Source organism: Cupressus sempervirens, chromosome 9 (assembly GCF_028749045.1).
Source record: "Cupressus sempervirens isolate cs-2001-9-10 chromosome 9, ASM2874904v1, whole genome shotgun sequence".
Lineage (NCBI taxonomy): Eukaryota > Viridiplantae > Streptophyta > Pinopsida > Cupressales > Cupressaceae > Cupressus > Cupressus sempervirens.
Genome location: NC_143126.1, coordinates 567,831,650 through 567,846,531, shown reverse-complemented (window position 1 = coordinate 567,846,531; position 14,882 = coordinate 567,831,650). Strand labels below are relative to the sequence as shown.

At 36.0% G+C, this 14,882-nt stretch overlaps 1 protein-coding gene across 4 annotated transcripts in view; it reads left to right on the top strand.

The window, feature by feature from the left end:
* The window catches only part of FOLT1 (folate transporter 1), a 242,002-nt gene that overhangs the window by 83,000 nt on the left and 144,120 nt on the right, over positions 1–14,882 (top strand). For all 4 annotated transcript variants that reach the window (XM_089801155.1, XM_089801153.1, XM_089801152.1 and 1 more), the window contains one exon: positions 9,276–9,372. In XM_089801155.1, coding sequence (XP_089657281.1) covers positions 9,276–9,372 — 97 coding nt within the window. The remainder of the gene's footprint in view (positions 1–9,275; positions 9,373–14,882) is intronic.

Genomic DNA, 14,882 nt, shown 5'->3' with positions numbered 1-14,882 from the left:
AGTGAGCCATTTGATCAAGATTTCTAATGCAGATTTTACAGTGGTATCAGAGCTAATAGTCCTGCCATCTTGTTGGGGATCTTTATAGTTTCAGTTTAAGATTGAAGCATGGTACTAGAAAACAATCAGTGGTCTGTCAAGATTCTACATGAACTTGGAAGTAAACTCAGTATTCAATATTCACCAAAGGATGGTTTTTCCAACACACTCAATGAATTACATGGAGTTCAATTCTTAGTGGAGCAGTCACCTGTGAGTTCATTTCAACAAGCCATCGTTCCTGTATGACTTCCTTAAAACAACATAGGTTGCTGAAACATTCAGACAATGGGATTAGACTGATGGTTACTTCATGCCTTAGTGAGCTTTTGAGAATCTCAGTACCATGTGTTCCCTATGATGATGACACCATGAAGAGAATATTGATTTTGACATTTGATAGTTTTCAGGGTCTTGATGATTTAAGTACCATTCGTGCTTCAAGAAGTTTTGCTATACTAAAAATCATTGCAGAAGTTATAGTGAGTAATTTAATATTGGATTTGGGATTGCAAGATTTGATTTAGGTTATGTTTCATCATTTCTTGGTACAATCAGAAGGACACATGGAAAAGAGGTCATTACAACTATGCAGGATATTATGGTTCTAACTATCAGTGGGAGTAAAACAATTCCAATTTTATTTTATCTATGCTATGGGTTGTTTTGAAACAAGAATGTGCAATTTCTTCATTTGTAGACACATTGGTTTGCAGTGTGTTTAGACGATGTGAACAAAAGCTTAAGTCTCTCTTGAAGGAAGTAGAACAAAAGATAATTTGTGTTGAAGAGAATAGTTTCTCTCGTGATGAGTGTGAAATAGAGTTTCAAGGAGTTTGCAAAGAAATACAAGGGAATCAACTATGATTACAAACATTATGAAGTTGAATCCAAGTGTGTTACAAATCAGTGCAATGACGATTTCACTAAGCCAACCAAAGAAGGGTGCTTAAGATTTTTTGTAGGCAGTTCAGAGATCAGCATTGATAAGAATACAAAAGGGATGAATTATGCTCATAAGGCTGAAGATTCTACAACAACTTCTAGTGAGTCAGTTACTTTTGATGAGGAAAGTCTTCTTAGAGATGAAAGAAAATTTAAAGGTTCATTGGGGGGTGCAGTATTAGTAACTGTGAGAAGTACAAACCTTGTCCAAGGCAAAATATCTAAAGGATCAATTAGGGGTCATAGAGGAAAGGATTGTGCAAGTGCAGTAAAATTGAAGAGCTTATATGCAATCTTCAAAAGAAGGAAAGGAAGAAAGGAATTACAAAGGAAATATCTACTGCACAGCTACAAGCGATCAATGAAGCATTCGAAAAGACAAAATCGTATTATTTGCAATTAGTTAGGGGCAGGGACTTTTCTATCAAGTTTGCTTAAGACAGAACCAAAGAAATTGATGAACTTTACTTACACTTGAGTATTGTTCACTATTCTCAATATGAAGCAGAAAAGTTGACTACATTGCCAAATGAGCAAGAATATAATTCGAGAATATAGAAAATAGAGTTAATAGTTGAAGGTGTTGATGAAATCCATAGGGAGGAAGTGTTATCACATCTAGCACATGATTCAGATCAGTGAAATGAAGAGATTGAAGGAATTCGGGAGGAATCAGTGGTAATGGGTGAGGAGCCAAGGAAACTGATGGGTCATAGTGAACTTGTAGAAAGAACTCATATGTAGTGCAACATGTGGATGGAGAAAGCTAAGCATACTAAGATGATTGTTTCTCAAGGAAGGGAGAACTTGCAAAAAATTAAGGAAAGGCATAGACTAATGGGTTTTCAAACAAAACTAGAAATGACTGTTTAAAGTGAGATGTGTGATTGCCATTGTAACAAAAGTTCATGAACCAAGAGTGGATTTTGGTGGATGTTGTGCTACATGTATCGAATGAGTTTTATAGGTTTCTTTCATAGGAGGATATGATGATTTATAAGGATGACAAAAAAGATTCATTTCACCATACTTCAATTTGTTAAGTACAAGTGGTTGCATGGATTGGTGTGATTTATCTTACACTTTCAGGCTTTGGACAATTGATGAAACCTTACTGAATGATGCTTATCTGTCTTGCTTGATGATTAATGCTGAAGATGATGTTTAGATTTGGGATCCTAAGGTTTGCACAAATTGAGAGTTTCTATAGTGAAGCAAATTTTAGATATATTAGAGGGGCACAATGGATTCCAACTAAAGAATTTGAGAGGTTGTTTTGGGACTCGGGTATTTTGATTCAGATGACCATTGATTCAACATTCAAAAATTTTGATTACTCAAGGGCAAGCATCTCGGGATGGGAGGACTTGTAATGTCCCCTATATAATGATTCAATAAATAATATCTATTATTTAACGTTAGTGCTAATAAGCAGAGTTGTCGGAAACTCCTCTTTCCCTCCTTGGGCGAGCACATCCCCGTATCCAATTTGGAAATGTATTTGATACTGCTTGGATACACGTTGCATATTGTACCCTTGTCCGCCTAAAAAAACTTGATTTTCCAACCGTGCCAAATAATATGGTATTTGGTTTTTAAAAAGATTTGACATAAATCTTCCCAAATTTAATTTAAGATTTACTTTATTAAAGCATTTTTTGGAAAAAATAGTATAAACAAAACCTGTACCAAATGAGAAAGACAAATAAAATGTTTTTCTATTTCTGAAACCCATTTTTGGGTTATCTTCTAATGCAACTCTACTATGTTTACATATTGTAAAGTGTTAAATTTACTTGTAAATATTTGTGTAGCATTAATGTGTTAATATTGCTTTTGAAGTAATGAAAATCTCCTATAATGAGTTAGAAAACTATGTTAAATATAGTGTATGTGTTATTATTAATGTCGTGTCCAACCACATCCATACTGGGGGTCTTAAAAGATGGCCGTATTCGTACCCAATACCGTATCTGTATTTGTATCCATATCCGTATCCATGCAACTTTGCTAGTAAGATAAACTAATATAACATAAGTATTTACAATAAATATTAATTATTTAATATTAGGTCTGTAATGTTCCCGTTCCTGCTTTGGAGAGGAAACAATCGAAAACAATGGTGTACAGACTATTGGAGTGTGTTTACGGATGCCGTACGGTATTAAGGAGGGATGCACATGAGAGTTTGTACAGTGGTATATGTTGACCAAATCTTGTTGTATGGTGGCAAAGGAGTGCAGTTAGGAATGGCCGTACAATCTTGAGGGAAAGATGCATTAGGTGATGTCCGTATGGGTGATCAGAGCAATGGAGCCGTACGGTGGGAAGCAAAAAGGCCATACGGATGGGATGTGTGTGTGGCCGCACAGTGGGAATATGTTCAGGATAGTCGTACGATAGAATAATGGAAGTCGTACAGTGGAGTAATGGAAGCTGTATAGTGAGCTTAGGATTGAACTTGGAGGTCGTACAATGTACGATAGTGGCTGGAAATGGATGGAAGGAGTCTGTATGGGTGATGTACAAAGAGTGATTGCAAACCAATAGATAGTGTGAACAAACAACGAGATTTAATGCAAATAAACAGTAAATGGACTTACACAAGACAAGAGAGTAGATCAAATTAAACACAATGAATATTTGCAATATGATGGTGCTCCGACTTGCCAGATTTGAGTGAAGTGTTATAGGTGACGGAATAGGGTGAGGGTTGAATCCCACCGAAACCGGACAAAACCAAATAGGGAAGGTCTTTCACTTCCAAAATGGCGAACAACAGAGAACCCCAACATGAATTCGTAATACAAAGAAATGATCCAAATTGCATACTAACTACTACCTACAAACACGCTTAAATATAGGGAAACCTTTCCGAGGGTGTACAAAGATAGCTGATGACCACACTTACCTACGGAAATAATTAAATAAAATGGGTCCGAGATATACAAAACCAATTGAAACCACAAATACATATATTACTAACTTGGCCCCAACTTAATTAATTAAAGTAACTAATTAATTGTCCTTTTGATATATTATCTTAAATTTTGGGACCTGTTAATTAATTAATTAAATTTAATTATTACATTCAAATTTGGGGACATGACAAATCCTCGCTGCGTAAAGATTGCTTGTCCTCAAGCAATCAAACGAAACACCAACAACTCCAGGGTCCCAAATCAGATGTGCAGGTAAGATGAGTGAAATGACATCAATCCTCTGCAGCACCACATTGCCATCAAATTGTCGCTGCGCCACACTAATATTGTCCCGTCCTGAGTCACCAAGATCCCAAACTTGAAATTCATTTGTGTAATCCATCATGATTGCCACTGGGAGATAGACTTCATAATCAACCAATTGTAAAAAGCTAACTACTACCTACAAACACGCTTAAATATAGGGAAACCTTTCCGAGGGTGTACAAAGATAGCTGATGACCACACTTACCTACGGAAATAATTAAATAAAATGGGTCCGAGATATACAAAACCAATTGAAACCACAAATACATATATTACTAACTTGGCCCCAACTTAATTAATTAAAGTAACTAATTAATTGTCCTTTTGATATATTATCTTAAATTTTGGGACCTGTTAATTAATTAATTAAATTTAATACTAACTACTACCTACAAACACGCTTAAATATAGGGAAACCTTTCCGAGGGTGTACAAAGATAGCTGATGACCACACTTACCTATGAAAATAATTAAATAAAATGGGTCCGAGATATACAAAACCAATTGAAACCACAAATACATATATTACTAACTTGGCCCCAACTTAATTAATTAAAGTAACTAATTAATTGTCCTTTTGATATATTATCTTAAATTTTGGGACCTGTTAATTAATTAATTAAATTTAATTATTACATTCAAATTTGGGGACATGACAAATCCTCGCTGCCTAAAGATTGCTTGTCCTCAAGCAATCAAACGAAACACCAACAACTCCAAGGTCCCAAATCAGATGTGCAGGTAAGATGAGTGAAATGACATCAATCCTCTGCAGCACCACATTGCCATCAAATTGTCGCTGCACCACACTAATATTGTCCCGTCCTGAGTCACCAAGATCCCAAGCTTGAAATTCATTTGTGTAATCCATCATGATTGCCACTGGGAGATAGACTTCATAATCAACCAATTGTAAAAAGCTAACTACTACCTACAAATACGCTTAAATATAGGGAAACCTTTCCGAGGGTGTACAAAGATAGCTGATGACCGCACTTACCTACGGAAATAATTAAATAAAATGGGTCTGAGATATACAAAACCAATTGAAACCACAAATACATATATTACTAACTTGGCCCCAACTTAATTAATTAAAGTAACTAATTAATTGTCCTTTTGATATAGTATCTTAAATTTTGGGACCTGTTAATTAATTAATTAAATTTAATACTAACTACTACCTACAAACACGCTTAAATATAGGGAAACCTTTCCGAGGGTGTACAAAGATAGCTGATGACCACACTTACCTATGGAAATAATTAAATAAAATGGGTCCGAGATATACAAAACCAATTGAAACCACAAATACATATATTACTAACTTGGCCCCAACTTAATTAATTAAAGTAACTAATTAATTGTCCTTTTGATATATTATCTTAAATTTTGGGACCTGTTAATTAATTAATTAAATTTAATTATTACATTCAAATTTGGGGACATGACAAATCCTCGCTGCCTAAAGATTGCTTGTCCTCAAGCAATCAAACGAAACACCAACAACTCCAGGGTCCCAAATCAGATGTGCAGGTAAGATGAGTGAAATGACATCAATCCTCTGTAGCACCACATTGCCATCAAATTGTCGCTGCGCCACACTAATATTGTCCTGTCCTGAGTCACCAAGATCCCAAACTTGAAATTCATTTGTGTAATCCATCATGATTGCCACTGGGAGATAGACTTCATAATCAACCAATTGTAAAAAGCTCCTGCAAATAATCCTTGAACGAATCTGCATCAATAGGTGGCTGAACAACTACCGATAGAGATTTGTTCTTCGGAGGGTCACTGGTAGAACTTAAATTTCCATCACGTTGATCGTCGAGCTTTGGTTCAATGATATTCGTACAAGTACCTTCTTCCAAAATCATTTCCTTCATCTTGGTCTTAAGTACCAAGTAGATTCTGTCTTTGTGGTAAATGATTTCACCAATCACCTTGTATCTGTCATCCTGTACTTGACCATCCAATAGTTGGCACACAAAAGTATTTTTGGAGTATTCGACTAACAAATGTGCCCTCTAATTGGCTGGAAAATGAGCCATAGTGTCATCCAAGTCAAAGTTCTCCATTCCCCCAACAGGCTGGCAAAATCACTAGTTTTGATACCACTGTAATGTTCCCGTTCCCCCTCCGGAGAGGAAACAATCGAAAATAATGGTGTACGGACTATTGGAGTGTGTTTACGAATGCCGTACAGTATCAAGGAGGGATGCACAGGAGAGTCCGTACAGTGGTATATGTTGACCAAAATCTTGTTGTACGGTGGCAAAGGAGTGTAGTCAGGAATGGCCGTATAGTCTTGAGGGAAAGATGCACGAGGTGCTGTCTGTATGGGTGATCAGAGTAGTAGAGCTGTACAGTGGGAAGCAACAAGGTTGTACGGATGGGATGTGTGAGTGGCTGTACAGTGGGAATATGTTCAGGACAGCCGTATGGTAGAATAATGGAGGTTGTACGGTGGAGTAATGGAATTGTACAATTGCAAACTGATATGTGAGGGCCATATGGTGAGCTTAGGATTGAACTTGGAGGTCGTACGGTGTACAGTAGTGGCTGGAAATGGATGGTAGGAGTCCGTACAAGTGATGTACGGAGAGTGATTGCAAACTAATAGATAGTTTGAACAAACAGTGAGATTTAATGCAGATAAATAGTAAATGGAATTACACAGGACAAGAGAGTAGATCAAATTAAACAAAATGAATATTCGCAATATGATGGTGCTCCGACTTGCCAGATTTGAGCGAAGTGTTACAAGCGATGGAATAGGGTGAGGGTTGAATCCCATTGAAACCAAATAAAACCAAATAAGGAAGGTCTTTCACTTCCGAAATGGCGAACAACAGAGATCCCCAACAGGAATTCACAATACAAAGAAATAATCCAAATTGCATACTAACTACTACCTACAAGCCGCGCTTAAATACTCGTCGGGGAAACCTTTCTGAGGGTGTACAAAGATAGCCGATAGTCACACTTACCTACGGAAACAATTAAATAAAATGGGTCTGAGATATACAAAATCAACTGGAACCACAAATACACATACTACTAACTTGGCCCCAACTTAATTAATTAAAGTAACTAATTAAAGGTTCTTTTGATATATTATTTAAATTCTAGGACCAGTGAATTAATTAATTAAATTTAATTATTACATTCAAATTTGGGAACATGACAAGGTCTCTTAATATAATACTAAATAATTAATTAAAAGATATGGGAAAGTATGGTTACAAAGGAAGTTATTCACAGGAATGATGAATGGAAATTCTTTCGTTAAAGAAGCAAGATGGTGAAGAAACAATCTGGTTGGAAGATTGAATCTTGAATATTTAATTCATTCTTGGAATTGGAACTAAGTGACCAATTCTCCAGTGGAAGATCGGGATTAGGAATTGTTACAGACAAATAGATACATTGCAGATTGAAGGTGACAAAAGGCAAGGAGTCATAATGATGCTTTCTAGGAGGAATGATTGGTAAGGCAGAGACAGAGTGGAAGCCCATTGCCTTTAAAGCAACTGTGAAGAAACACAAAAGCCTCCAACATTTTCAGACACAGAAGCAAACACAAGAGAGCTAAGGCTGTTGCACTCATAGTAGTAGCAGGGATTAAATTGCGAAGAAAGGTGTACAATTATTATTGCCTAGAGTTGTATGAAGGCAGAATCCGGAGGGAGTATAAAAGGATTCAAAGAGTTGTCATTTGTCATAGTGAGTGGAAACAGTCCAAGTTGGATAATGCAAATCTAGTGTTGAGACTCACCAAATGATTGTTCTATATGGTGCAGTGGAAAGATATTTAGAATCGTTGGGGTGTAAAAACTAGGAGATAGTATGCAATCTCAGGGCACGCCAAATGCGGGGTTTGCAACCTGATGATTGTTGTCAACACATTCTATTTACCGAGACAATGATAAAATATTGACATCACTGGAGTCAATACGGAGTCTAGAAAAGAACAAATATGGGGTGACTTGCACCTTGATTTGGCAATGTGGTGGTAAAGATTCGCGGTGACCATTTCAGAGAATCTTGAAAGAAACATGGTAAGGAGTCATCCTTGACTATTTCAAATATTTGGGAGCCGCTGGTCTCGGAAAGGATTGTATGAAAATATTTAAAAGCAACCCATGATGCTTTTAAAGGCCTGACACATAGCAAACACGCTAGCACAACGATTTGTTTGGATCAATCCAGGTGAATATTTATTCTGTATTGAGAATATCTTGTAATAGTATGTCCCACATGTTTATTTTGTATGATTACCAGCCAATTGAAGGAGTATACATTTAAGCAATCTGTCTCTGTAAAGCTGTATATTAAACTGAAGTCTGGGTTATTTGCATCATTAAAACTTGGGAGTTTACAGTCATTATTATGCCTTCCTATGATCATAAACTCTATGGTACAACTTACTGTCAAACATCTGATATAAACTCAAACTCAAGATTTGGTTATGTAAGCATGGCAGCAAAGAACCCCATGCTGATTGATACATGATTGGTAAGTATTTGAAGATCTTACAGTATTACCATTATTGTCTCTATTCTGATAATTTGAAATTCAGGATTGCTATTATTGTGTGTTTATCAATCAAGAATCTTTACTTGTACTTCATGAGGCAACTGTTTGCCAAAGTATGTGTCAAGCGGCAGTAAGAAAGTGAGCTGTTTGACCAAGATTCCTAATGGGGATCTTAAATTAAAACATTGTTTAGAATACATTTTGTTTGCGTCTCTAGTTTGTTTGACAAGTTGCCAAATTGTCTTCCTTCTGTAAAACTTTTAATTGGCATAATTTCAATGAATTAAATCATTTCTTTTAAGCTTTGTAACCCTGCAGCACTTTATTCTTCTGTAAAACTTGCCGTGCCCCTGCCATACCCCAAATCTGTGCCCCTCAGCTCCAAAGTTCGTTAAACTTGGAGAAATGCTGCTTATAACTAGGTTTTGTAGATTGAGTTGAAATTCTGTGCTTGCAATATATACTTAGCGAAATTGACAATTTGGTTGTTTGAGTTGATAGGTTTGTCTATTTACAAATCCAGTGTGGCTAGTAAAAACCAGATTACAACTCCAAGTTCCAGGGAGTGCAGCTCACCAGCCATATTCAGGTTTCTTTGGTATGTGTTCATACTATTACTTTTAGTTATGATCTTCTGTCGTGTGTGTGTGTCTATATATAATGGTAAAGTGAGTTCAGGTTACTTTATCTGTATGGATGCTCACTCGATTAGAGAAATATATGGGTCAATAATATTTGGGAAAACTGCAAATAATGATGAAATTAATTTGTATTGGAAATGAAATCAATATTTAACCTTTGTTTTATTCTGTTATCTTTGTTGGTTGTTTTTTCATTTTTTATGCTAAACATGTAAGCCTTATATGTTTTATAGTTACTACCGTAAGCAGTAGCTCCTAAGGTTGAAATCACTAGTATTATTGGCATGTGTTATATAATATCTCCACGTTCATACTGTATTAAGAATTTTCTTCATACTGTCTTTCACATGTACTTCCACCTCTACATTTGTTTACTGCAAATTTTGGCACTTGACATATGTTGTAACAGCAAAAAGAAGCATATACTCATAACAGCAAAACTATCTCCTTGGACATGTTGAATTCTGTGACATTGATTTTGTCCAGAAATCAATATTGTTAAATTTATTTGGAATAATTCTGATGTAAATTGGGAACCAATTGGAGTTTGTGAAATGTATGATAATTCTTGCAGTCTTTTACATGGTTATTCTCAATGCTGGTAAACTGTGAACAACTTTAGATGATTTATAATGCAACATCTTAGAAACTAACAAGGTTCTTTCGGCAAACTTGTACCATATGTTATACTATTTGGAACATCATAGAGAATCACGCCCTATACAACAGCTCTTGCTGTTCTATCTATGGAATGTTTTTATGACAAATATTTTAAGTTGTAACAGAATTCCATAAAAGCAGTTAATAATGAATAAATTTCTTTTCTACCTTGTTGTATTTTAAGCACCAAGGCTATGTTAAAGTTCGTACAGCCCCTTCAAATAGAAGTCATTTTTTTTAGCAAAAGAGAAAAAAATGAAGCAGACGGTTGTCTGGGGGTACGACTGCTTGCAGTTGAATATTCCTTTCATTTTTTTGTGCATGTGTGTTTGGATATTTTTCATTTGGTAAGAATGAATAACGAATTTTCTTCTTTTTTGTTGTTAATATCTCACATCTCTTTTTTTCTTGCTGATGTTGCCTGCATGAACCTGCAGATCTTAAAACTTAATTAAAACTTAACCTGAATTTGGATGTATCTTGGCATTGAGATGATATTGAATTAGATATAAAAGGAGTTTGAATCAAGGAAACTTGGGGATGTATTCCCATTTCTGAAACATTCCGGGGATGGGGGGATGGATTGGGGATGTCGCCTAGCCATCCCAAATCCTGAAAATATTAAACTTTGGGACAGAAGTGATACCTAGAGGAAACCCACCCCGCCCCCCCAATTCAGTTGGGGACGTCTATGATATCGCCTAACCATTCTGGGGATAGCCAGCTGTCCCCCTTTTCCCAGCACATTTAAAAAACAATATAGACTCAAATACTCCAAAAGAAATTTTTTTTAATTTATTTTTGTTGGCCCTTGCACCTCAGCAACAGTGCATTAGTGTTTGATAAATTTCATAGATGTTAAGCTACACGTTGGTTCTAACAGGTGGTTGCAGGTCTGCAACATTGGACTTTTCACTGATACGAAGGTTAAACAGCTCTGAATAATAGCCAAAAGAACTCATAAATATGGACAACTTTTTAATCAATTTCACAAACACCCAAAAACTTGTAGTGCATAAAGATGTGGTTGCAGGTCATAATAGTAATAGAATATGATCAAACTATCTCCCAGTTAGAAAGAAACTATGAACTACTTGCAAACAAGTGCTGGAATGATCAATGTGAAGTCTAGAAACCAGTGTGCAAAGCACAAACTTAATTGCAGGTCTGATATGCTACCGTTAACAGGTCAAGACAGCAATAAAATTCATCAGTCACCTTCCCAAAACATCAGAAAACCCCTCCCAACATTACCTATCATCGATATACACCACCAGCACCACCAAACAGCAGAAAGGGGGTCAAGAAATGGAAGGAAGCATACCCAACAGATAATGCTGGGTCTCCAAAGGTACAGCGTGTACTTGGCCATGTTTGTCAGGTTGGAAACCATTCATACTCCTTCAAACTCACATGCCTAGACTGGGAATCAATATCAATAGGAATGGCTAGTATATACTAATCATTAGCATCAATATTGGTGGTTAAACAAGGGCATCAATTTTATCCATGTTTTGTATGAATATAATGTATATATGCATGTTTTATCCATGTTTTTCTTATGAATATTAAAAATTTCCCTATATATTATTTCTTTTCCATATACATTATATAGACATCCCTTTTGCAGTACCCTTGTCGCCCCCAAACTTGGGAAAAACAACCACTGTCCCGGAAATGTGTTCCCCTGTTCCCTGCCCATCCCCATCCTGGAAATGTAGGGTAAAATAGGTTTTAATTGCTATAGTAAGGGGAAATGAAAATTCAGATGAAGGAAAATTTTGGATGAAAATATTACACAAGATTTGAGGGGGGATTAGAGCTAATGTTTGTACTTGAGGATAAGATAAAAGGTTCAGAAAACCAAGACCCATCTGAGGAGCATACTGAAACATCTAGAAAATAGGATGCAAGGATGAAATTATAATTTTATTGTATTTTCTAAGGAATTTCAGATCTGAAACATTGATAAACAGGACTCTAGTGTTGGAGTAATCATTTGAGATGGAAGAGATTTTGATACTTATTATTATGCTTCTGCAGTCCATAATTGTGAGTCATAAAACGCTTGGCTAACAACTAATATAAAATGAAGATTAAAAAATCAATGCCCTAGACCACTGAAGTGCCCTATCATTAAAGTGGATTGAACATGAAGATTAAAACATTTGTCATGGCAGAAGCAGATTCCAGCTGATGGTTTTGATCCTAGGTGATATCGTTCTATATTGGATGAAACAATAGAACTGAAGACTCATCCATGAAGTTGAATTGGTTCTCCTTCCTAGTATTAGCATGTGATACATCTTATAACCTCTTGATCAACTCATGTACTCATACTTTGGTTTTTTTTTTTTTTGATCTCGGAGGGTATCCCCACAGCTGAAGCCCAATGGGTTTCCTTTACGGGGTGAACTTGAGGCAAGACTAGTCCCTTTTCACGGGATAACCAGCACTTCCCCCAAGTGTAAGTGGCGGGGTAATGACGAGCCAGGGAGTCGAATCCGAGACCATGGGGCTCTACCCACAACCTCAGATCAACCCGCCTAACCAGTGGGGGCCACTTATACTTCAGAATTATTACACACATGTATCTACAAAATTCCTAAACAATAAAGACACCAATGGATGTGAATAATGTGAATGTTCTTTGTCTCATTTGATGAATGTTGAATGTTTAAGGATATGCCATGAAGTATTAGAACTTCATATGTCATGTTCCTACCGTTTATACAGGTCACATGCTTTAATAAATGAAATTCAGGTATTTGGGGCCGACCACAATGTGAGAGAGTTGAATATTAACATGAAAGGATGCATCCCTTCGAAGCAAAGGGACATAAGCCATAACCCATAGAGGGTGTAAAGAAGGGAAAAAGAATTAAATTAGGAAAGCACTTAATAAACAGCAGATTGAACAGATTAGCAATTCAGATCACATATGAGGATCCATCAAGGGAGAGGTAGACAGGTCAACATTAAGGAAGAATCCTGAAATCAGTAATTACATAGTAGAAAACCAAGTTAAGTTTCTTTTTTTCAGAATTGTATTTAGAGTTATTAAGTTGAAATTTGTAATAAAATTTATTCTTTCTTGGCAAATTTATATTTACAGTATTTTGCAATTATCCTCTTAAGTTGGAATTATTGTTTTAGGGCAAGAATCAGAAATGTCCCAAAATGGGCATATTGCAATTGGTATCAGAGCTTACATTCTGCCAGCCTGAGGAAAATGGAGAGAACTGGAAGATCCATGGCAAAAGTGGAAAGATAAATTCTTTTTTCAACGAGGAAAGATCAGTTCTTCTTTCAAGACAAAAATGATAGAGTTGCTATTATACATGACTGGAGCCAAGATGATGATCAAGCTGTTAGGATGTGTTGCAGCTTCTGAGTAACATTGCATAATTCAGTTCAAGGAAGATTATCGCAAAGACGAGAGAGTTCAACTTCCATTCCAAAACTTGTTAGGCGCATGCTTTTGTAGAAGGAGAAAGATTAGACTTATAGTAAGCAACAAAAGAGAGTATTGTCAAGCATGAGCTAGAGAAATCAGCAGATGATCTAGTTATTTACATGAAAATGGGAAAATAAACTATCCTACTCTAGATTTAATTGTAAATGATGTAGAGGCGTCATCGATGACTGGTAATTACAATCTCGAGATGAGAACTGGATGTAGAAATGACAATGAAATATTATTTCCACTATATTTGAGAGAAATCCCATTGGTAATGGAACTTCACAACCCAAACGTGTTAGGCATAGCTAGATAAAAGAAATTTGTAGACCTTGTAAATGTGAGTTTCTCGACCCCTATTGTGAAGAGTTTTCATGGTTGCACTGAGATGCTTCCATTATGCTTTCATGACTCTTTAATTGAACCATTGAAGAAAATCCAAACTAAAAGCTCAAAACATGAATTGAATGAACTTTGTTACTCACAATTTCCTTTATTTGATACTAATCATAGCCTTGCTAAACAAAAAAGAATTACTTGTAAGGATGCATTTCATTCAAAGCTTGCAAGGGTTAAAAATGGTTTGAAAAATCAATTGCTGTTGACAATGCCAAAGTTGAAAGTATGATTTCACAACATGTTCACAGTGCCTCCAGGCCATTTGAACTCGAGAATCTAATGGCTTTAGACTGTGTGCCAAGATGTGTTCCAAGGAATAAAACAACTGGGATTCTGGTTGGGGATATGAATCCCATAGAAGAATATTCTGCTGTGATATAGCTTTGGTAAGATCTGATGATAATAGTGGTCCAAATTGACAACAAAAGATTTTGACTGTATACTAGGTGCCCCAAAATTTGTAATGAGTGTATATGTTCACCTCTATGTAATGATTTTTGGCTTCTGACTAGGAAATAAAAAGAGACAGACTATGCATTGGAGCAAAAAGATGGGGCTAGGCCCACTTTCTAGCACTAAATTGCTTATGAGCTAAGTTATTGGATCCCTACATATAGGCCCAGATCCTGATTTTGGTGTGATGCTAGTATTGATTCCTCTTGGATTTTGCCTGAATTTTGGCTGGCATTCAAAGGAATCCATGGGCGCCTAAAAATGGGCCCCACGTGCCAAATTTTATTTATTGTTAAATCTAAAAAGCAACTAAAACCCTAATTTCTAAAGCTTGTAATTTAAATTTTCACTGTGTAATGACATTTTTGAGACTTTTGCAAAGTATGAACATGATATGAGGTATTTTAGTTATAATTCTATTTGCAATTATGGATTTATGAGTATTTTGCTTCTAACTTATTATTATTATATGTTTAAAGTTTTGAACCAATGATG